The 24,029-nt window shown below is 40.7% G+C and overlaps 1 protein-coding gene and 1 long non-coding RNA gene across 2 annotated transcripts; both read left to right on the top strand.

The window, feature by feature from the left end:
• Positions 1 to 1,827: 1,827 nt before the first annotated feature.
• On the top strand, positions 1,828 to 7,590 carry AMER2 (APC membrane recruitment protein 2). Its single transcript, XM_072993717.2, has 2 exons — positions 1,828 to 2,867; positions 3,042 to 7,590. The coding sequence occupies exons 1-2, from the start codon at positions 1,946 to 1,948 to the stop codon at positions 3,926 to 3,928; spliced, it is 1,809 nt and encodes a 602-aa protein (XP_072849818.2). The 5' UTR covers positions 1,828 to 1,945; the 3' UTR covers positions 3,929 to 7,590.
• Positions 7,591 to 12,664: 5,074 nt separating this feature from the next.
• LOC144588045 (uncharacterized) lies at positions 12,665 to 13,944 on the top strand. The gene is made up of 2 exons (XR_013543366.1): positions 12,665 to 12,913; positions 13,058 to 13,944. It is a non-coding gene; the product is annotated as an uncharacterized LOC144588045 (long non-coding RNA).
• The last annotated feature ends 10,085 nt before the right edge of the window (positions 13,945 to 24,029 follow it).

Consider the following 24,029-nt stretch of genomic DNA (forward strand, 5'->3'; position numbering starts at 1 on the left):
TTATGACTTGATTAATTTGCCTTATTAGTTGCTATTCTCCTTGTATCTTAAGAATTGTTAAAAATGATATACTTGCTAATAGTTGAAATTACCGTAAGACAAAACTACTATTTTATACTCTTCCTATAAATAGGTAAATTTTTGCAAGTCTACAGGCTAAGCATAAATAGTGTGAAATGATGCTGACCCCTAACTGAAATTATTGCCATATTTTATATACAGTAATATATATTTATCAGATAGTTTTATGATTTTATAAGATAGTATTTGTTTTGTTTACATTTTGTTATCTTCTTGAACATCTTCAGCTGGGATGTATACATACTGTTGCTTAGCATGATAAATCACAACTAGAATAGGCTTATGGAATCAATGAAATTAATTACAGTACTGAGATTTACGATATCCATATATATAGAATGTGTGTGTGTGCGCGCACACACACACTCACACACACACACACATTAAAAACCCAACTACTCATAAGAATCATTCTAGCCAATATCCTGTGGAGGCCAAATATTCTCACACTATGAGTTCCTAGCAAAATTGTCTGGACCACTGCAAAAAAATTTTACTAGTGTCAAGACAAACAGCATGTCACAAGCAGGATATTTGATTGGATCTCAGCATCTATAATAATTAAAGATATAAATTGAATGTGCTTAACTCAGTACTGTACTGGAATACATCCACAACTGAACTGAACCTATTTTGATCAGTCCAGAAATCTCTAGTTAATTGATGACTACATCTCATACCATTGTTAGTATGATGGCCAGTGTTTTCAATTTCTTAATGTTTGTTTCTATTGTTGGGTTGGGGCATGCTACAACAATGTGATGTGAATTCTAGATTCCAGATAAATATGTATTTTGTTAATGTTGTGTTCTGTCAAATCATTTCCAACTTACAATGAGCCTATGAATTAATAAACTCTAAACGTCCTATCATTAGCTCAGGTCATTCTGGCATCAGTATTTAAAAAAGAAATTGGAGAATGTACGCTGCCAGACCTTATGGAAGCTGTTTGGTTTGGCATGCTGTGTAGCATGTCATAAATTGACTCCTTTGTATCTACACTATTCTAGAAACATGAGATGAATAACTTCACCGAAGTTTGGTTTAACAGGATTTTCAGCACAGAGCACTGCAGTTTGAATAGGGGCTCAGTCTTTTCAATGTTACGCTATACTCTTGAGATAGTGCCTTTGGGCATGTGCAGAGTACATCTCCCCAACGAAACAACCCAGCGCTGAGAAAACATGTTTAATACGTTAGGCAAAAGCGTGGTATCTAGCCCCAGCAACGCCTCTCTCTTGTAACTTTGTCTTGGAAATATGTAGGTGCTGGGTGGGGGTGGGGGAGAGAGACTGAGGAGAACATCTGAAGCCGCCAACAAACGTGTATTCCGGCTCCTCTGTTATGTGTAAGGAACAGCCTTCCATGCCCCAAAGAGACCAGCCCCCCCTCCCTTAGACATATGCTGAGAGCACAACCGCAGTAACAGCAGCCCCAAATGGATTAAGTTATATAAGCCCTCCCCCTCCCCGCTTTTAGAAAGGAGTGGATGGGGAAAGGAGGGGGTGGGGAGGGGGAGTTGCCTCTCTTTCTCTCTCAGTCCCTCCCTCTCTCCCTCCTTCCCTCTCTGGGTTTGATTGTGGCTGTTGTAGCTCAGGTTGATTGGGAGTGGACGGCGGGGGCCTGGCGCAGGCCCAGGCCCAGGGCTGAGGAAAGCTGCTTAGCCCGGCCGAGGTTTCCATGGTGACGAGCGGGAGGCGGCGGCGGCGGCGGCAATAGCAGCAGTAGCAGCAGCAGCGCCGAGGCTGTCAGTGAGCGTGAGCGGGGCGGGCGAGCGGGAGGGCGACGGAAATCAGGAGCAGGCATCGGCGGGGTCCGCAGAAGGAGAAGGCGGCGGCGGGCGCTGCCGCTGCCGCCATCCGCCATGGACGTCCACTGCGACTGTGCCGAGCCCACCTCGGTGGGTGAGCAGCCTCCGCCATCGGGCAAGCTCAACAAAACCGCCTTCAAATTGTTCAAGCGGAGGAAATCCGGGGGCGCCATGCCAAGCATCTTCGGCGTGAGGAGCGGCGGCGGCGGCAGCAAAGGCAAAAGCAGCGAAGGCGGCGGCGGCGGGCAGGCGGCGGCGGCCGCGGCGGGCATGGTCAGGAGCAAGACCCACGACGGACTGGCCGAGGTGGTGCTGGAGAGCGGCAAGAAGGAGGAACCGGGCGGCGGCGGCAGGGACGACCCGTTAGGTGGCGGCGGCGGCGGCGGCGAGAGCGTTGGGGCCAAGGATGCCTCCTCCTCCTCCTCCTCCTGCGCCTCCTCAGCCGCCGCGGTGGGCAAGTCGCACAGCTTCTTCTCCCTTTTGCGGAAGAACGGCCGCTCAGGCGAAGGGGGCAAAGGCGAGAGACCCAAGGGGCGCGGGGGGCTCAAGGGTCTCTTCAGCAGCATGAGGTGGCACCGGAGGGACAAGCCCGCCGGCGACGGTGGCGGCGGCGGCGGGGCGAAGGAAGATGATGCTGGCGAGAGCCCTGAGAGCCAGCCCAGCCGCCTCATGCCAGGCTCCCTCACGGCCAGCTTGGAGTGTATCAAAGAGGAGGCACCACGACCACCCCCAGCCGAAGCCCCTCAGAGCCTCCTGGGATCTTCCAGTGTTGGAGACCAGCTGTTGGCCCCCCAGGAGCCGCTGACCAGCCTAGAGAAGCAGGACACGGATGGCCAGGAGCAGCTGCAACCCACCACACCTTGTACTCCCTTGGGAGAAGAGCTTCCTAGGGTCCAGCCTCTGGCGAAGGAGAGCCACCCTGAGCTATCCAAGGACGGTGATGGCCAAAAGACCAAGGAGGACACAGCCATAACAGGTGACATCCCCATCGAGCCTCCCCCCCCTGTTGAACCTGAGTGTGAACGCGGCCACGAGACGGCAGCAGCCCCTGACCCTTCCTCTCTTGATCCACCCTCTGAGCCATCCATTGACCGTATTTGTTTGATGTTTGCTGACGTGACTTCACTGAAAAGCTTTGACTCTCTTACAGGCTGTGGGGACATTATTGCTGACCAGGAGGATGACGTGGGCGGCAGCGGCGGTGGCGGTGGTGCAGGTGGAAGTGACAAGAGTGCTCCTGGCCTCAACAAGGTGGGAGCTTCCAAAAAGCCTCCCAGCGTGGTGACTTACCAAGGCGGAGGAGAGGAAATGGCCAGCCCCGAGCAAGTGGGGGATACATGCACCCCAGAATTCTGGGACATGTTGTCACAAACAGAGGAAAAGTCACAGGATACACCTGGAGGGAAGGACTCTCCTAAGGCCTCCAAAGATGGCAGCTTTGCCAAAAGGAAACAAAACGGGTCAACAACCGGGCAGCATGCTGGGGTCAGTCCGATTCCATCTCATCACAACCACAAGGAAGAACAGAAAAGTAGAGAAAAAGAACAACAGGAAGCCATCCCTAGCAGTGATGAGGGCTACTGGGATTCCACCACACCTGGGCCTGAGGAGGACAATACCAACAGTATCCAGAAAGAGGTAATTCCCAGGGACAGCTACAGTGGGGATGCTCTCTACGATCTGTATGCTGAGCCAGATGAAAACACAGCCACTGTGTCTTCTGTAGAAGATGTCACCTCTGTGACTTGTAGCAAGCCAGTGTCTCCAGTAACTACCACATGTCCAGTCAAAACACATACAACTTCACTCAAGGACTCCAAAATACCCATCAGTATCAAGCATTTTACATCACCGCCTGGCAGCCATGGCCCGGATACCAGTAACAGCCATCACATCATACACCATCAGCCTACCAAAATTGAGGTCCCCAGAACGAAAATCCCAGTTTCTAAAGTCCTTGTACATCGGGCCAGTTACCGAAGCTTAGCAGGGACAACAGGTAAAATAGCCACATATCATGAAAGTGCCAAAAAATAGAAAATGACAGAAATGGGTGACCAGTCTTCACAGGAACCAACTTATAAGCCCTTTGGCATCATCTAAAGGAAGATACCTATTTGTGGTCCTTCTACAAATGCAAGGAACATGGGCTTCTGAATTCCATCTTCTTATATACAGCATATATGTAAAGTTAAGTTCTTTTTGAGCACTTTTAAAATGTTTGTACCTGTTTTTCTGAAGCACTAAACTACTCGGGAGACCAATTTTTCATGCCTTTTCTGGAAGCAGGACTTGGATAAGGAATATAATCAATAATGCAAACTTGTGCCATGCGTTTTTCAAGAGGATGAAACTATGGGAAAGAGAGGACCAAAATAAGTTTGCCAGTATATTATGATGGCATTTGGGTTGTTTTGTTTTGTTTTGTTTTAAATGTTTTGGCCTATACTGAGAGAGGATGCCTGTTCTAATATTACAGGAAAGTGTCCAGCAAAATAATAATAATAATAATAGTAAGAGCAACAAAGACAAAAAGCAGGTGTTTAACCTGAGGTATAGAGTTCATTGTCAATGAGCAACAGATTCTACTCACTTGTGAAAGATAGCTGATGAAATAAGCTAGATGTATGTCTGTAATAAGAAGACATAATTTTGTCTGTCTTGTTTGCTTTTGATCCATCCTAATCTAACTGGATAAGGAAGACATCTAATGAACTCTCAGATGTTTACACCAATATTTTTCTGGTGCATAAAATAATCAGGTTTAAGGGAATAATTTTCCTAAATGCCAATATAGAGACAACTACAGCATTTATACACACTTGTTCTTTATGTATAAATAGATGCATATGTTACCCTTAGTGCTACTGTTTTTTAAATTAAAATGTCTTTCTGTATTTCCTAGAGTTGAAGCAAAATTAGTTTTTATAGCTTGATAATTTTACAATTCTAAATGTATGGACTTTCTTAAAAGTACAGTAAACTAGAGCAAAAAAATTTATGGGCTCTAATACCCAGGATAAACAACTCTATTGTGTTAATTGTACAAGAGTGATGGATGCAAAATACTGAAGCCAAGGTTCTAATGACCTTTTGTTTTCCAAGCCCCCTGTTTTCAGGAGTTTCTAAAACAGAACTTCGGTTCAGTTTCTTGCAGAGTTACAGCCTAAGGCTGCAAACCCATTAAATAAATAGATATATTTTCAAGATATAATATGTTTAGTTTTGGCTATTGAAGAAGTTTAGTTTTTCCCCCCAATGTAGGCTTTAAAATTATTTTGCTGTAATAAAAAGAGGAAGACTGGTAAACTGTTAGGCCATTAAATAGTTTTATCACTGTGGACGCAACATACACATTATTGGCCACTGAATATAAGGAGTGCTACTGAAATGTGATTACTGTATTGACATCTTTTCAGTGAAGCAGCATCACATTATGTGCCTAAAGATCCATTTCCAAGATAGGTTGAAAAAGCCTCATTGAGGCCTAATGGAACAACAGTGCTTTAAAATAAATATAAAGAGAACAACAGTGAGGATCTATTTCAGAGCATTTGGGAAATACTGCATATTTTTGGAAAAAAATAAAATTTGTTTTTAAAAACCATATATACAGTATATTATATGACCTAGAAAATATTCAACTTAGTTACTTACACAAGTTAATGATATTTCACTTAGTCAAGAGTTTGTCTAATCTCATTATATTTTACATTATATTGTATACTTGTAGGTAAATACAAGTATACAAAATATACAGATGAATAAGAGTATTAAGGCTGCATGTTAATGAAGAAAAGGTAGAAAATATGTTGTCTGTAATTGTGTCCACAGGTAAATTTCTTACATCCCCATTGCTTTAGATGGCATTTTGGCAGGTTATGTACAAAATTGTGGGGTGGGGGAACCAAGAAGCAGGCTGTTTATTTTTAAAAAATGCCAAAAGAGCTATGGTACTTTAAGCATTCTCAAGAGTCTGCAACATGGGATTATTCCCTCCTCTGCTTCCTTTTTGTTATGAACAGCTGATTCTTGATCACCATCACCAGTGGTGCCATTTGGTTTTAGGATACTTTCTTATGAGGAGTAAGAAGTACTACCAGCATTATACCATTCAGGCATAAGGTCCTAGAAAAGCAAAGAAGCCTTTAGAATAACGATGGTTGCCATTCAAAACAATCATGTTCTAAAAAATTTTTTTTAGATTGGTCCAAGTTGTCTGAAATTGATTTCAGACTTACTTTTCAAAAATAAGCCAAATGGCAGTTCCCATGACACGTAGTGGGGGGGAAAGGCCATGCTTTTGGAGGCAGCAGTTCAAAAACTATTAGAATATGACTCCTCAAAATAAAAGAAAACTAACATTGAACGTATCCCTTCCAAGAGTCTAAGATCTAAGTCCTAAATGTATCTTTGCATCCTAGTCAGTCATTTATCTTGCCTGCAATCATGCAGATACTAGGCTATGATACTCCAGTTGTTTATCCTGGAGAAAAATGGAACACTGCTTTTCATAATTTTTAGTTTACATGCAACAAGGAAAAGGTGGGTCATGTCTTCCATTATCCCTGAGGAGGGAAACAAAAATTAAATCTTAGCCATTCACCCTATGTTTACTTTGTTGCTCTGTTTAGAGCTTGAAAGCTAAGTTCTAAACATCTTTCATTGGCAATAAATTCTGTTAATGGTCTCCCAAGTAAAATATATATTTAGAATATAGAGTGCTACTTAACCCACCCAGGTGATTTATGCTGTCTCAGAATGTATTTGTGAGTGGTTGCGGGTGCACTCAGTCACACATACAGAATGTACATATGCATGTGTATTCCTATGGACACATGAACTCTACATGCACAGATGTTCGTAATATGATGAAAGGCACATACACTTCTATCCACAGACTAACAGACCATAGATACATAGAGTAAATATGGTCAAATCATTTGGACAGGCATTTATCTTTGCCATTTGTCCTGATTTGGCTTGTTTTGTTGGTTTTTCTTAAAAAGGAGTAGATGATTGGCTTACCCTTGTGCAGTCCTACTGATTGAGAGCTCTGAGACTACACTAGATAAATGATCTTCTTGTAGCTGCAGTATTCTGGAAGGAAATAATGTAGAGGGCAAATAATGAGTTTAATCCTAGTCATCTACTGTGCATTTTCTGTTTTCCATTATGCTCTCTATTTGCATGCTATTTATGCAGAATTATCAAAGTAGTGCTTGTTTTCTTTCAAAGGAGCAACTGTGTAAAGAATAGTGAAGGGAGCAGTTATGTTGGGCTGAAAAGAGCATGTTGTGATATGCAGGAAGAATGAAGTACAGCTCAAAATAATGGTACAACATTGAAAGTACACTTCATCATTTGAGACTCCTTATTTATCTTACAGTTTTCCACCATATCTCTTTTGCTTATCTATAGCTTGTATGTATGAAGAAGCACTAGAGATAACCATATATAAATTTTCCTCCCCATTTATGATACAAGCTTGCCTTTTAAACTTTTCTTTTTAAAATTGCCTCATTTTTTATTTGTCAGCTTTTTATTAATTCTGTTTCAAACTCTCAAAAATGCAGTCCAAGGCATTATATACATTGCCATTTTTCCAGTGATCAGAGTAACATTAACTGCTATCAATATCTTAATTAGCTCTTAGCAACAGTAATAACAAATGCTTTCCATGAGGTGGTGTTCCCATGATCAAAAACATACTCATCTTTCTTTCTTTATTGTATCAGAACATTCCATGATTTAAAATTATAGATGTATTTGAAATACAGCTAAACATTAAGAACAAATTAAAATTGTAAAATAATTACACTATTTTTGACCCAAAGTGGGCTATTTCAATAGCGTTATCTTGGTCATTTACTAGATCTTTCATACACATGGTGGGGCACAAATTGCATACACATAAATGCTGCATTGATTGAATTTCTCCACAGCCACAGAATATTTGCCATGTATCCAAGTAGCCCCATTTTTGTTTTATTAGTCTTTGATCTAGTCACAGTTTTGTCCTGGTGAGAGAAACTCTTCAGCAACGTTCCCTCTAAGCCAGTGGTCCCCAACCTTGGGCCTCCAGATGTTCTTGGACTACAACTCCCAGAAGCCTTCACCACCATCCCTGCTGGCCAGGATTTCTGGGAGTTGAAGTCCAAGAACATCTGGAGGCCCAAGGTTGGGGACCACTGCTCTAAGCTGTGCATGCATCGGGGCTGCACTCCAGCAGCTGGTGTTCTCAGTCATTAAGTTCTGGTTTTGGCTGGAGCCCCATCCCTGTTCACACGGTGAGGCTTCCACGCAGCAACACCGAAAATTAGAGGGAACTCTTCAGCTCTTCAGCGTTCATCCATTTGGCAAGATGTGTTCTTTTTGTTCTCCGTAGGTTTAGCCTCGCCTCTTCTGGTTTAATATTTAGAGCTTATGTGGGCAGAAAACTTTTCCTCAGTACTCATACATACTCATGATTTTGGTGATAAAGGGAGTAATACCATGTAGACAGCTATCTAGCGATACTATTGTACCTTGTTTGGCAAACAAATACATTAGGTTTTATCTTGCACACTGATCGTGTGCCAGTAACAGGAACTTTGTAATGTCAGAATAGAGTTAGAAGTTCCCTGTTTGTACCACTGCATAATATGTGTGAAGGGGAAATATATGCTATTCCCTTAAAACATATGACTTTGAAAGTGGAATGGTTGGCATCCGGGAAGTAAGTCTGAAAAGGAATTAGGAAATGAGGAAATAATCCTTTTGTAGGGAACAGCTGGTATGATCCAGTGCAGTAGCAAGCTATTTGCCTGCTAGAAGTGTTTGTCAGTTGCTGAAAATCATACTTTGACAAAAGGATAATCAAGTAGTGTCTTTTGTTATTTTTAACACAATAATGGCATTGACTGATTTCTTATTGGATTCAAAGATTTTGTAGATAAGAAATGGTTTTTGATATCGAAGACATAATTGGCATGACAAGCACTCAGGGTACATTCCTTGAGTGTTGATGTGAGTGGAGACAGGCCTAGTGAGAATGCGTTTTACAGATATCTGTCCCTGCCAAGACTCATGAATTCAATGAGCAATTGCCAAAGTCTGAAGTCAGAGCCAAGAATAGGTGAAACTTAATTCTCACATGATACTTTGACCTGAAAGGAGGCAGAGAAAGAGGAGATTGCAAAATATGGCATTCAGAAATACATAAAAAATAAGTATGATCAATGGAGACTATTTGTGTGATACTTCACTGTCTTACGATGCATGTTCCCTTTGCAATGCTCCTATCAACACAGTTATTCAACTCCAGACAAGTATCTTAAGAAATGGCCCATAACTATTCAATAAAACAGCATTTCATAGAGCACAATCTTATGCCTATTAAGTCTGAAATAAATCCCACTATTTAGGGGGTCTTACTTTGAGGCAAATGTGTATAAGATTGCTTCCTTTAGTAGCCAATGGCTTTGAATCTTCACATTTTGAAGTATAAACACTACGGTTAATTTTTCCCAGGATGCTTTTATTTTTAATAGAAAGATTATATTTGTATGTTAGAAAATATAAGCGGTGCCTAAGATAATGCACTGAAAAGGATGTTTAACAAAATTAAATTAGGTGTATTTCATTCCTTTCTGTAACCTGTAGAGCACTTTGACAGGATTAGTGATAAAAAAGAACAGTAAAGTACTGGAATGAAACATAAAGAGGCTGCTGTGGGAGAGGCATTGTCTGAAGAAGTGCATGTTAATTACAAGAGAATCCTACATTTCTACAGCCTTGATAGGCAGAAATTATCTTTCAGGTCCCAAAGATGCTGTATTCTTCAATAATGATGTCATTATTTTTATTTAAAGAAAACTATTTATGTAGAATTTTGCTTGGGATGATTGCTTGTACAGTTGTAAGCCCTGTATATAACATGTAAAGATTATGTTAGAGCAGGTACTGGGCATTTTATACTCTTCACATTTGCAGGCCACCTGATAAATTTTATATGTTCTTAGAATACATTGTGTAATATTGTACACTTGAAGTATTGTGTATGAGATATGTTTTTAAAAGGAGGTGTGTTTCTTCTGGTAGTGTGAACTCTTCTTTGTGGTCTTGATTTGCTCCCATAGATGTGAAGTTGGATCCGCCATAGGTGTGGTCTGCCTCTGAGACAAAGACTGTTCTCATCGCCAGTGCACATGCATTGCTCTCATTGGCAGCAGTCCACAACTCACTTATTCAGGAGCAATCCAGTTAACTTTAGTCTTGGATAAACAGTATGTGAATTGCAACCATTAGCAGTCATAGGGGAAAAGCACTTGCAGTAGTTTTAAGACAGGCCTTGCCATTATGAAGTACTATACAGTATGTAAAACATGATCAGTATTACTAAAATACTGAATTGGTTGCCCTGTAAACATCCCTACCACAAAATCCTTACATTAGCAAGGAACAGAATCTGTATGTTTCTGTTTATAATCTCATCCTATGAAAATTTCTTCCTTGCTTAATTTTTCATGCTCACTGCTGAATAATTTATCTACAGTAAAATGCTTGATTCTGTGGACAATTTTACTGTAATGTTTCTACTGCAAAGGAACCAAATTTCCATGCTTTGCTTAGTGAAGCAAAACTATTGGTTGGTCTGGAAATATAGGGAATTGCCAAAGCTCAAAGAAAGCTGTTGTTTGGATTCTGAACTTGTATTAAATGTCATGTTCTCCAAAAAAAAAAAAAACACAACAACAACCAACTTTTCTATTTAAATAACACCTCAGATGAGGCAATTTGATCCATAAAGATGCATATGGCTAGATATATGTTTCATAGCAACAAAAAAACATTTTAAAGGAACTGAATCTCTTAGCAAAATTTTATTGCTGTGAAATTATATTGCATTTTCTTTAGTTAAGAGAGAATCAACATTGATACTATATGAAATCTGTAGGACAATCATTTTGGTATATTTTACACAGAGCACATTCTGTGTTCTGTATCTTTTTCGTAGACAGAAATTACTCATTTGCCTATGTAGAATTAGGGTGACAATATTACCATTTTAACTATCAGAGTAATTTGACAGTGCATTTTAAAGTAATTTTGGGGTAGTGTCTGCTCTCTCTGTTGCCACTGTCATAGTTGGAGATTGGAATTGAAACATTTGTGAATCCTACCATAAATTACTGCTATTACAACTTCATGTTAAACAGTGAAAGGTGAAAATACTAAACAGGGCAAACATATGGAGAGCAGACAGACAAAAAGAACATACAGTATGTGGAGATCTGGTTGGGGACATAGTTTGAGGAGAGTGTAATGCTCTGCTTCTATGCCATGGCCATGATTTATCCCATCTACATCCCAAACCTGTTTTTAGCTTCATTAGCTCTTAGCCGAACTTTTGTAAGCCAAATTGCTTAAGCCCATAAATTTTCTCATTTACCACCAACAGTCTACTCAGTGGGCACATATCTACGAACAAAGGGTGTGAGTACAAAGGGTGATTCTACCTCAAAGCTGCAATCCATCCCCTCCTCCTGCTGTGAAAAATAACAACACTGAAAGTTCCACGTCGCAGAATTCTTATATCACATGTAGTTTGATGCTTATACAGCCGGGTGGGTATGAATTAGAAAAGCCCTCCTTGCAGTTAACTGTGCGGAAACAGACTGGAAAGAATCCACTTTGAGGGCTGCTACAAATAGCTTGTTGCATGTGTGCACACCTTATACATTTTTATATGTTTCAAAAACATAGTTGTAGGAGTATAACCAGAGAGCCAGGACTCACTGTCAAGTGTTCATTTATCATCAAAGCTGAAAATCACACAACATAAGAGGATCATGCTGTGGTTCAACTCTGTGATGCAAATTATGAAATTTGTGTAGATAAGAGTCAGAACATATAAGGTATTTTGTCACTGTTCAGTATAAGAATAGTAATAGCATATCTGGACTTGGTGGTTTGGTGGGTATTGATTTCCTGATAGGCTTAGGTTGTTTTGAATCCTGTTTAATCTTTTCTCCTCTACAGTGGACCCTCTACTTACGGAATTAATCTGTATTGGAAGGGTGGCTGTAGGTTGAAAAATCTGTAGGTTGAGTCTCCATTGACCTACAATGCATTGAAAACCGATTAATCCGTAACCGGCCGTTTTTGTTCCGTTTTTGTTCCATTTTGGTTTTTTTCCAGTCTGTAGGTCGATTCTCCAGCTGCAAGTCGAAACTAAATTTTTTGGCCAGAGAAGTCTGTACTGTATCTCGAAAAGTCTGTAAGTCGAGCTGTTTGTAAGTCGAGGGTCCACTGTACCTTGGTTCAGCTTGACAGTTTTATGGACATGGGTACAGCATTTACATGGAATCTTTTGAAGGTGGTTGGCTTTAATGGGCAAAGAAGAACTTTTTGCTCCTAATTAATGTAAACAAGACAACAGGAAGCAAAGTTGAAGGGATGCAAGCCTTCTGATCGGAGAGTGAGTGTGGTAAAGGACATCGCAGTGAAAAGGGACAGGTGCAGAGTGCTGGGACATAGAGGTCTGATATACAGTGGACCCTCTACTTAAGGAATTAATCCGTATTGGAATGGTGGCTGCAAGTCGAAAAGTCTGTAAGTCGAATCTCCATTGACCTACAATGCACTGAAAACCGATTAATCCCATAACTGGCAGTTTTTATTCTGTTTTTATTCCATTTTGGTTTTTTTCTGGTCTGTAAGTCGATTCTCTGGCTGTAAGTCAAATCTAAATTTTGCAGCCAGAGAAGTCTGTAAGTCGAGGGTCCACTGTAACATTACACTGATAATCATCACTGAGGTTAGAAGGACTGAATGGGAGTCCTGATAAAACATGCTATCCATTTTCATTCTTGTTGTCAATGCTTCTCTGAATGCCATATGTCAAGATGACCCCAGTGTTGGTGCCCATCTTTTTATGATTTATTTATTTATTTATTTATTTATTTATTTATTTATTTATTTATTTATTTATTTATTTATTGTGGGGCTTGATTGGCGCTTCCAAGAGTTATTGTCTAGGTCAGTGGTTCTTAACCTTTGTTACTCGGATGCTTTTGAACTGCAACTCCCAGAAACCCCAGTCAGCACAGCTGGTGGTGAAGGATTCTGGGAGTTTCAGTCCAAAACTCCTGAGTAACTCAAGGTTAAGAACCAGTGGTCTAGGTGACTTTTTTTAAATTGGGTTTTGTGTGTCCCAGAAATACCCATCCCCTTGGACAGAACAAAGACGTGCATCTTCATTGCCAAGCTCCCGTTGTCTGCGCACATATGTACACTTTTGCATATGAAATCTTCTGATCTGATACGCTCTTCTATGGCCTGTGAGCAGTACTAGCTGGTACTGCCTGCTCAAAATGGAACTACAGTATATATATATCTACCAGTTGTTCAACATTACAAACTTCCCTCTCCCACTCTCCATGTACAGATATACAACCATTTGCCTTTTCCAGTTGGTGCATTCTTCATACAGGCATCTCTTCTCTGATGCTGCCCAGACTGTCTGTAGTAATCTCGTTCTTTTCTAGCATCAGCCAAGCATTTTTAATGTACCTCTTGCCCATTGCCACAGTGCATTTTCTCATTGCCTGCAGTGTATACGCTATCCACAACCCTTTTACTTCACTGCCAGCAGTGATTACATTCTGTTTATCCTACATTCTCTTTGCTTGCTGCCAGCAATGCTTTTGCCGTTTTCACCCAAGAAAAAAATGCATCTTCCAGAAACGTTGCCCTGCTTCTTCCTGTTAGATGCGTGTTCTCCTTCTGCAGCTCAAACACCCTGTGGGCTGTACATGCATTGTCTATATGCATGTCATACTGCATCAGTATTGGTCTTCCTCCCAGAAAACACTTTACATAGAAGTTACTATGTCAGTCTGCTTCAGATGTATAACAAAAACAAACCAACACCAAAGTATTGTGGCAGTCTTAAATATGTTGGTTTTGGTTTGGTTCTGCTATATATATAAAAGCAATGTTTTCTACAAATAAACTGCTTCACTTTGTTACCTTATTGTTGGAATCTTGTTCCTCTTTCCTTTTCTCCCTAAATAGCCTAACACTAACCATTAAGAACAGGGTGTGGCTTTAAAAAAAAAACATCCAGTTTGCTAGTAAATGCTACTGTTGTTAGAGGATCTGACTTGCTTAGGATGGGATGTTGCAGTGCATTGTGGAAAACCCCATTATTCCAGTCTCTCCTAGACAGTCCTCCTGAATCACATTTGATTTATCTCACCACACAAAGACCAAACGTGTAAAAGTTGCAGTTGCTGTCAAGGAACCGACAGGAAAGAATTTGTCCTTTACTGGGCTAGTTGTTCTGCCTAAAACTAACACAGTCAGAATTTTAGAGTATGTACTCAGCACCTCTGAATACATAATGGTTAGCACCTTAACAAGCTTTAATGATTGTTCTGTGCACAGCAAATCAAGGAAGTTGAATGGAAAACGAAATTCCACCTCTACCCTATTTTCACTACAAGTGCATATATGACATAGATTTCAGTCACCTGACCAAATAAAAGGGCTGGTAGTTATTCTGAAGCAGTTGTTTTTAAAAGGTTCTTAATTTTGAGTATATATTACTGAATCTGGAATACTGAATCAACCACATTTTAAGAAAAAAAAACATTTTTAACACAAATCAAATTAGAATACACAAGCAACCTAAGTCCACAAATCCACTTCTGTTTAAAGTTTTGTTTCACTGTTAGACAAAAATCCACACAGTTTTATATATTGTTGTGGTGATCTTGTCCCTCCTTAACCTAAATGCAAATCATGTCTTTTTGTTGTTGTTGTTCCATTTTAACAAGCAATTTGCTCCAGGGCTTGACCCTGGTGTTTAGCATGTGCAATCTGAAGCTAACACAATCATTGCCTTTATTAATTTAGCTTGTGATGGCAGAAATGGCATCAGATTCTTACAAGTACAGTGAATCCTATGTGATGTCTGCTGTGTCAGTCTGCCTGCCCTCATTTTGTGATTTGTTAACAATATTTTAAAACTTTAGTTTAAGTTTTGCTTAAAAATGAATAAAACTTTAGCAAACTGGTGATGCTGGTCTGAGAATGTAAAGACCACCATCATCTTTTTATTATTATTATTATTATTATTATTATTATTATTATTATTATTATTATTATTATTATTATTATTATTATTATTATTATTATTATTATTATTATTATTATTATTATTATTATTATTATTATTATTATTATTATTATTATTGTCAGTCTGTGTTACATTAAAGAATCACCACTAAAGAACCAAAGTAGTTTGGTCTATTTTTTCATTCAGATACAGTGAAGAAAAAGTGATATTACCAACTTTGAACGAATAATAGAATTTTGTGGTAATTGCTATAGATCTCTGCAACCAATGTTATGGTATTCTAACATTTATCCTTAGTTACATATATTCAAAAGACAAATATTTGTGCCTTATAAGCACAAATATTTTGCCTGTTTCAGCAAGCCAGATCCACACACAGTAGCAGTCTTCTGCATAGAAAACCTGATTTATACGCAGATACATATATAGAAGATCTTCACTGTGATGCTCATGTTGGCTTCTTTGAGTTTGTTGGTTATATCTTTTTATGTGAATGGGAATGCACATCTATAACTGCAAACGGCAGGTGTTAAATTGTGCCTTCTTGCCTGTGGTGATAGCTGGCTTGTAACTATTGTCATCAGGGCTTGCAATGTGTAACTAGACCTAAACATTCAATTTCAATAATGCAGTCATCATTTTTTAACACTTAGGGCCCATCATTCAATGCTTATGTGTCTAAGACAGTAGCAGGATTTTTTTTCCCATGGGGCAAAGCTGCATAGTGGTATGTCTGTGGAATTTTGTACTCATAGCATGCACAATTATAACAAGGTTGATCTGTCTATGTATATTAAAACAATACATTTAGGATTCAGGATGGCAGACATTTTCTCACCCCTTCTGAAGACACACATTTTTTCTTGTCCTCTTTCAAGAAGTGATTAGATTCAGAGGACGGGGTTCTGTTATCCTATAACGGATTTATAGGAGAAACCATATCAGGTGTCATTTATCATTGCATGTATGACTAGCTTCACCTGTCAAAATTCTGCACTCATAAAAAGTTATAGGAGGCTTCCTGAAATTGTAGGAAGCTTGCTTTGCTCTGTGAAAGGACATTCTATCTTTGTCCTTTCTATGTCTTTTCCTTTCCTCAAAAATCCAAAATAAATAAAGAGAAATTAATAAATGGAAATGATGGTGCTATATTCTTTAATCAGGGAGTCAACAAACCTGTGGATTCAGACCCACTGCTTGAAGACCAGCAAGACTTAAAGTAAGCATAACATCCAGAATGATTCCCAGTTGGGGATGGGGGTGGGCTCCTAGTGCTACCAGTAAAATAACACAATACAACTATTTTGTCCTACTGCCCATAGTAATTTTACTTTATCATACTTTGTTATTATATGGGGGTAAAGGTGTAAGACGTGGTGGCACTGTGGGGTAAACCGCCGAAGCCTTTGTGTGCTGCAGGGTCAGAAGACCAGCAGTCATAAGATCGAATCCACGCCACGGAGTGAGCTCCTGTCGCTTTGTCCCAGCTCCTCGCCAACCTAGCAGTTCGAAAGCATGCAAATGAGAGTAGATAAATAGGTACCACCTCAGTGTGAAGGTAAAACAGTGTTCCCTAGTCACGCTGGCCACGTGACCACAGAAACTGTCTTCAGACAAGCTGGCTCTACGGCTTGAAAACGGGATGAGCCCTGCCCCCTAAAGTCAGACACGACTGAACTGAAAATGTCAAGGGGAACCTTTACCTTTAAAGATGTAAGAAGTGGTAGGGAGACACAGGAGAGTTACAAGTGGAAGATGACATCATCTGGACACCTGTAAAATTTATCCAATGCCGAAATCAGTAAATATGGCAGGATAAAATACAATAAATACAATGGCATGATAAAATACAATACAATAAAAGCCTTATCTTGAAACACCCAAAGATGGGAAAGTGACATTCCTGCTTTCATTTTTCAATCATGAGGGGTGGCATCTATGTGGCTGCAAAAACATGACTTAGTCATTAAACACAAACAATAATCAAATATTGCTCTTCATGAACACCATGTTACTACTATTGCACCCTCATGGGAAGGATACTTTTTACAGGAGAAAGCAGGAACAGATGACAGTCCAGGACACCATGCCTCTGAAGATCCAGCAGGAAGAGGTTGGCAAAAAACCCTCCTAAATTAGAAGTAGGGGCCCAGATTTGAAATCAGAGGATGAAACGGGGCTTCCCCCTAGCACAAGAGAAATGCACAAAATGAAATGTTAGGGTACAAACAGCTCAGCTACAAAAATAACCATTTCAGACTAGAGGATCTACTGGAAACAACATCTGTATCTAACCTGGGCCCTTTATGAACCGCTCCTGCACTCTTTTATCTTATTTGTGATATATCTTCCAATATCTGGACTTGGATTATGTTTGACTTGGTCCTGGACTCTCGTGACTTAGTTTCTGCCTGAATTTTAATGGTTTGAATATTGGACTGCATTTTGATTCTGCCTATGTATCAACTTCAATGGCTTTATCTGCTGTCTGATGGGACTCTCCAACATTGACCCCTGCAGTCCGTTTTGACCTTGGTTTTGGATTTGCCCTTGTCTGAGTATGTGCTTCCTGTTCCTATCACTTACATTCTTTGACCGGTCTGGACTTTGGTTCAAGAGCTCATCCAGCCTGGGTTTTACACCAAATAAGGCAGCTACTGTACATAAATTCTCCTGGACTAAAGAAAAAAAAGTGCCATCATTACTGAAAGCAACAGAATTTTCCACAAAGAAAAAGCTGGTTGGGCCCACAAGAATGCCTAAGGCTAAGAGAACTATAAAATGCAAAGCAAAATATGGCTGTACTACTTCTAGACATGCTATCAGCCAGGCATCAGACAATACGGAGATAAAAGACAAATGGACTGATACCGTACAGTATATGGCAGTTCTCTCTGTTTCTTTCTATTTCACCAGCAATTGAAAGAAAAAAGCACCTAAGAGAGTTTCCTTTACCTTTGAGAAAGCTGGAAGAGGCTTGATGCAAGCTGAATGAGATGGATTTGTATTGTCATGAAATATTGATTGGTGTATTGTACACAGCACATTGTGACTGACAAATCATTTTTAACTGCAAGGATTTTTCTCCCTCTGTACTCTTTATGCTGAGCTATGTCCAGTGCAGCAGCATAAACCAGAATTAGCTTTATATAAAGGCAGTGCACACACTAATGCACTTATAAACACAAACAATTTAAAAAATACAGCTTCCGTTTCAGATGTAAATGCACACCCATGACGAACATAAACCAGCATGGCATGAATCTGTGTAGGAGGAAAATCCATATGGTACAATTAGCAGCCAGCTAAACACAAAGGAGAATTAGGTCTGGCATAATTTTTAGGGAACCTGAGCTGATGCCAGAAGAATTGATACAGTAGTTACATCCCAGCTGGATTACCGTATTGTTCTCTCTGTGTGTCCTCCTATGGAAAGGGTCCAAAAAAGTTCAGTGGGTCCAAAACGCAGCAGCTAGATTGCTGGCTAGGGCTGGTTACAGGGCTCAGACAACCCACCTTTAACAGCAGCTCCAGTGGCAGCCAATCTGTTTGAACCAAAGCATTGGTTCTAACCTATAAAGCCCTACATGGCTTGAACCCAAGCTATATCAAGGATCGCGTCTCCCTTTATAAACCTGGTCAAGTGTTAAGATCATTAGGAGAGACCTTTCTCAGACCTGCCACCTTCACAGGTGTATTTGGTGGGCACATGGGAAAGGGCCTTCTCCATTGTTGCTTCCAGACTCTGGAACTCCCTCCCACAGAAGGTTAGGTTGACCCCATCTTTACTGTCCTTCCACAAACAGGTGAAAGCCTTTCTCTTCAGGCAGGCTTTTCTGCAGTGATGGGCTGTCCGAGTGGGGTTTTTTAATGGATTGTTGTACCTTACTGTTTTGAATGTGTATTGGTGTTACTTATTTTTTTTAATGGATTTGTTTGATCCTTTTTTAGTATTTGTATATTCACTGTTGTTAGCTTTAATATTGTCTTTTAATGATGTAAGCCTCCTTGGGTCCTTTTAAAGAGAATGGCAAGGCAAAAATATTTTAAATAAATAAAATAAATAAATAAATAGTGAAGCCTTACCACTACCTTAGCTTCCCCCTAAAGAGCTCAGAGCAGCTTATATGTTTCCCATACCGCATACCACTCAGGCTTACAGGATTTACAGATTAGTAGATTGCAGTACAGTAGTTAACATTCTGAGATAATGTGAGGAAAATCCCAATACTGTATATTTTCCATCCTTTGTATCAAGATTTATCCAAGACTTAAGACTAATACACTGCTATTCCACTGTTTCTTGTGTCCTCTGATACTCATAAAGAGCCCTGTTCAGGCAGGCTTCTTTATCTGCTTCACGGTCAGATGCAGCTCAGCAGACACACCGCTTTCCATGTGCTGAGTTGTCCCTTCCTGAAGAGCCACAGGCTTTGAACATCTCTCTATTGGAATGTGAGGGAGTTATCTGCAGCATAATTGGATCCTGAGTCTTTTCGGCAGCTGCATGCCTCATTTTCCTTTGAGGCATTCAATATTTCATTCGCATTACCACCATGTTTGATTAAACAATGGATGACACTCACTACACCAGTTTGCATAGAAAATCTGCCAAGAATTTTCCTTTCAAAATAGATGGAATGAGTTTACAAGGCTAAAGCTGCGATCCTGTGCCAATTAGGACTGAGTTCCATTGAACACAATGGGACTTATTTCTGAGACTGAACTGATTGATTGACTGAACTTTGAGAAGCCAATTGGAAAATAGCGGCTCAGGGGGATGGGCAGGTACATATAATATTGATGGAGGGGAGTGCCTCTGAGCACTTGCTAATCTCAGGTGTGTGTTATAGTGCTTTGAAGAGCTATAACTAAGGTAGGAGGACCAGGGCTTTTGACCCAGGAGAGAATTTTAGAGGGCTTGAACCCACATTGGTATTTGTGCTTAGGACCCACCTGTCCTAAGCACGTACAGCACTTCCAGCCAAGCTTCTCAGACAGAAGAACACACAAAACATCCTGGCTCTGTGGAATCAATATGGCTGTTGCACAATCAGAGCCAGACACTGCTCCTGAGTCCTCCACCAATCCCCACATATAACAGTCTCTGGTTCAACCAATAAGTATCACACACAAAAACTGCTAGTTACAGTTCTGGTCCTTTTGCACAAGATTCCACTACTGGTTGCCCCCAAACTTTCTTAATTTCAGTGGCCATGTTTAGAAGAAACAAGAGGCCCATTTGTTGTTCTTATTTTCACCCAATTAGGAATTGGGAATTCTGCTGGAGAGCATCAAGATTTACTAGTAAATAATGATCTACTTTCTGTGTTTTTTTCCTGATGTACTGTAAGTAACAGTTTGCATCAAACCTGAATTCCACGCCAACTGTGAAATTCACTCTAGTTAAAATATTTAATTTTCCTAAAATGTGATGGTGGTGGCATTACATAGTAATATCATTTGTGAAATACGTAACATTTGCCTCCTTTTTCTTGTCTTGCAGTTCCAGAGATTTTAATGTTCTTTTAAAAATATGACACATGTTGATGTAGAATAATTGTGGGTAGATATACAAAATATATAAATAAAATACGTTTTAAAAATGCCTTTATAGGTAAAAGATTGGTACCAGTACAGAAAAATACAAAAAGGTGAATGTCAGCTCCCTACATAAGATAGAGCTTGTGATTTGTGCCTGAGCCATGAAGCCTTTCATTTCTGCTTCAGTTCAAGTGATTCTGTTGGCACTATTTATAGAACATTGCTTTACAGTTCTATTAGCATATCTTCCCTCTGAGAATCTACGTGACTAACCCAAGCAAAAAGTCTTGCCTATTTGGTTTGACACAGAAAGGCCTGTGCAAAACCAGCCATTCTGCAAAGGAATGTTATAGTTTCCAACCCACTGGAATGAATGACCAACTTCCAATATGATGTGATTACCTCTTAAGAGTAGTACTGGCAGATATCATTTGCCTATGAGCATAATAGTAGTGGTGGCTCTGAGTTAAACAAGGGGATGGCCCAGTTTATTTTCTGGCCAGTGGCTCTACAGTGGATCCTCTACTTACGGAATTAATCCGTATTGGAACAGTGGCTGCAGGTCGAAAAGTCTGTAGGTTGAGGCTCCATTGACCTACAATGCACTGAAATCTGATTAATCCGTAACCGGCCCTTTTTGTTCCATTTTTGTTCCATTGTGGGTTTTTTCTGGTCTGTAGGTTGATTCTCTGGCTGCAAGTCGAACCTAAATTTTGTGGCCAGAGAAGTCTGTAACTCGAAATGTCTGTAAGTCGAGCCGTCTGTAAGTTGAGGGTCTACTGTATAGTAGATCCCCAAGCACCAGTGATCACTGATCTCCTAATTGACATTATTGAAGGATGGTTCAGTTGGGTGTTTTTGGAGAATTTGATCAATCCCTTTTAAAATTAGCAGAGTAAGAAACATGGAGCGATCAGCCAGGTCTCATCACTAAAACTCCACATACACATAGCTTAGCACTTTATTGGTATAAAATTACTCTAGAAGCATTTAAAACAGAAAAGAAGGCATCTTCACTTAAAATTACTGTCTATAGTTAAAGTTACAAGGATTTTTTTAAAAAGCAAAAATGAGGAGCAGTGAGTCTCAGACATTGAGAGACGGAGCCTCCAAGCTGGCCACATCGTCAGAGATCAGGAGCAGAGAGAAACCAACAAACAAAAGTAAGTGAAGCAAACAGGAAGAGAGGAGGGACAAGCCAGAGGTGGAGAAAAGAACTTTAGCAATAGGTTAGTGGGAAAGGAGAGAATCCCTTTGAGCAGAAGCATGAAGCATGAGCAGCTTGTGGACCAGGATGGGGAGGGAATGCTTCACCCCAAAAATCTCGAAGCTATCTACCTATGTCCTGGTCAGAAGTCATCATCACATTTATGAAGAGGCACATATATTACCAGCAAGAAGGAGAGGGAGAAAGACTGGGAGAGAGAAAGAAGTCTGAAAGAAAGAAGGGATTCCACAGAGAAATGAAAGAGAGCAATGGGGTAAGGATGGGACTCATGGGATTTTAACCTGGGTGAAGCCTGTTCCATTGTCTAGTTCAGCCCAATCCCCGGTCTGCAGCCTGGTGTCAGTCCGTGGCCATGGCAGAACCGGGCCGTGGAGACAGATCTCTTGCCCCCCCGCACTCCCACCCCACCCCACCTGCGCACATGGCCTGCCACCCACCCACACAGCTGCCCCACCCACCCACAAGCATGCCCTGCCCCTTTGCACATGTGCACGAGCGCACCCCTCCCCTCTGAGAGCACACCCTGCTCCTCCATGAGCTGTCCCGCCCCTCCATGAGTGCACCCTGCCTATCTGTGAGTGTGGGGCGTGCCACCACCACCCCCACACACACAGACCACACACCCCAACCGGTCTGCGATTCAGAAAAGGTTGGGGGCCACTGGTCTAGTTGAAATTAAATATGAACATAAATCCTTGGGTCTCTTAAATATTTTGTTGGCAGGTGAGTGTTTAGACTTTGATGCAAAAACTGCTCTGCCTGCAAGTTTCATCCCTTGTGATGTGGGGCTTCTGACTTGGGCCAGCTTGAAGGTGCACCAGTGCAATAGTTAGGGTTGACACTGGTTGTGATGTATCCTTCTCACTCATTAAGGGGAGTGGAGAGAAACTCAGCCATGTACTGTTTTCATATAGTTCTGCCCTAACATTCCAGTTAAAAGGGACAGTTCCTATAAGCCATTTGCTAATATAACGAGAGCTTTCAAAAGTTGCCATGTCAGCTAGAGAGTTCTGGGAGCTGTAGTCTGAAAAAGAAACTGTTGCTACCTCTGACCTCAATAAATTCCACCTTAGCCTGCCTCGCAGTCTAATATTTGCTCTCAAACATGCAGGTATCTGCAATTCTCACGACTATTTGATCTTGCTAGGCAGCTGATAGCACCTTAGTTTGTCCCCCAGGAAAACTAATTTTTATGGATCTGTGTCTCTTACTGCCTTCCAGATGGTAGCAGGTTTCTTAACAAGCTTTCTAATCTTCCTTTTCCCTTTGGGACTTCATTTCAAACTTATCTTGTCACATTTGGTTTTTTCCAAGCTGGCGATTTGCATTAGGCAGGTCAGATATTGCTTCTCCAAGCAATCGACCATCGACCATCAAGGTCTGTTTCAAATTGAATATTTTCACTTCAGGTCATTTAACCAGAGCACTGGTCACAGAATCAATCATACACTGGAGCCAGTTACTTCATATGTGACAAAAGGTTCAATTAGTATTACAAAGAAAATCATCAGCATCTTTGTTCTGTCCTGAAAGTCCATTTAAGATGCATCATAGAGGCTCTCTGTGGCCTCTGGGGTCCTTCAGCTCTGAAGGTGCAGCTTTTTGTGACTCTCTATTTACTTTCATTCTCATACAATGCGTAAAATGAACTAAGGCTGGGGGAGAGAAACAGTTCGAGCTTACAGGGTCAAAAGAACTACAAACTACTTAATAGAAACCCATTGCCAAAACTTTGGTTATTTTATATCAGTGAAGTCAAGTGGGCCTTAGAAAGCTTGTCTAACAACAAAACCAGTGGAGGTGATGGCATTCCAGTGGAACTATTTAAAATCTTGAAAGATGATGCTGTTAAGGTGCTACATTCAATATGCCAGCAAGTTTGGAAAACCCAACAGTGGCCAGAGGATTGGAAAAGATCAGTCTACATTCCAATCCCAAAGAAGGGCAGTGCCAAAGAATGCTCCAACTACCGGACAATTGCACTCATTTCCAACGCTAGCAAGGTTATGCTCAAAATCCTCCAAGATAGGCTTCAACAGTATGTGGACCGAGAACTCCCAGAAGTGCAAGCTGGATTTCGAAGGGGCAGAGGAACTCGAGACCAAATTGCTAATATGCGCTGGATTATAGAAAAAGCCAGAGTTCCAGAAAAACATTTACTTCTGCTTCATTGACTATGCAAAAGCCTTTGACTGTGTGGACCACAGCAAATTGTGGCAAGTCCTTAAAGAAATGGGAGT

Source organism: Pogona vitticeps, chromosome 3 (genome assembly GCF_051106095.1).
Source record: "Pogona vitticeps strain Pit_001003342236 chromosome 3, PviZW2.1, whole genome shotgun sequence".
Classification (NCBI taxonomy): domain Eukaryota; kingdom Metazoa; phylum Chordata; class Lepidosauria; order Squamata; family Agamidae; genus Pogona; species Pogona vitticeps.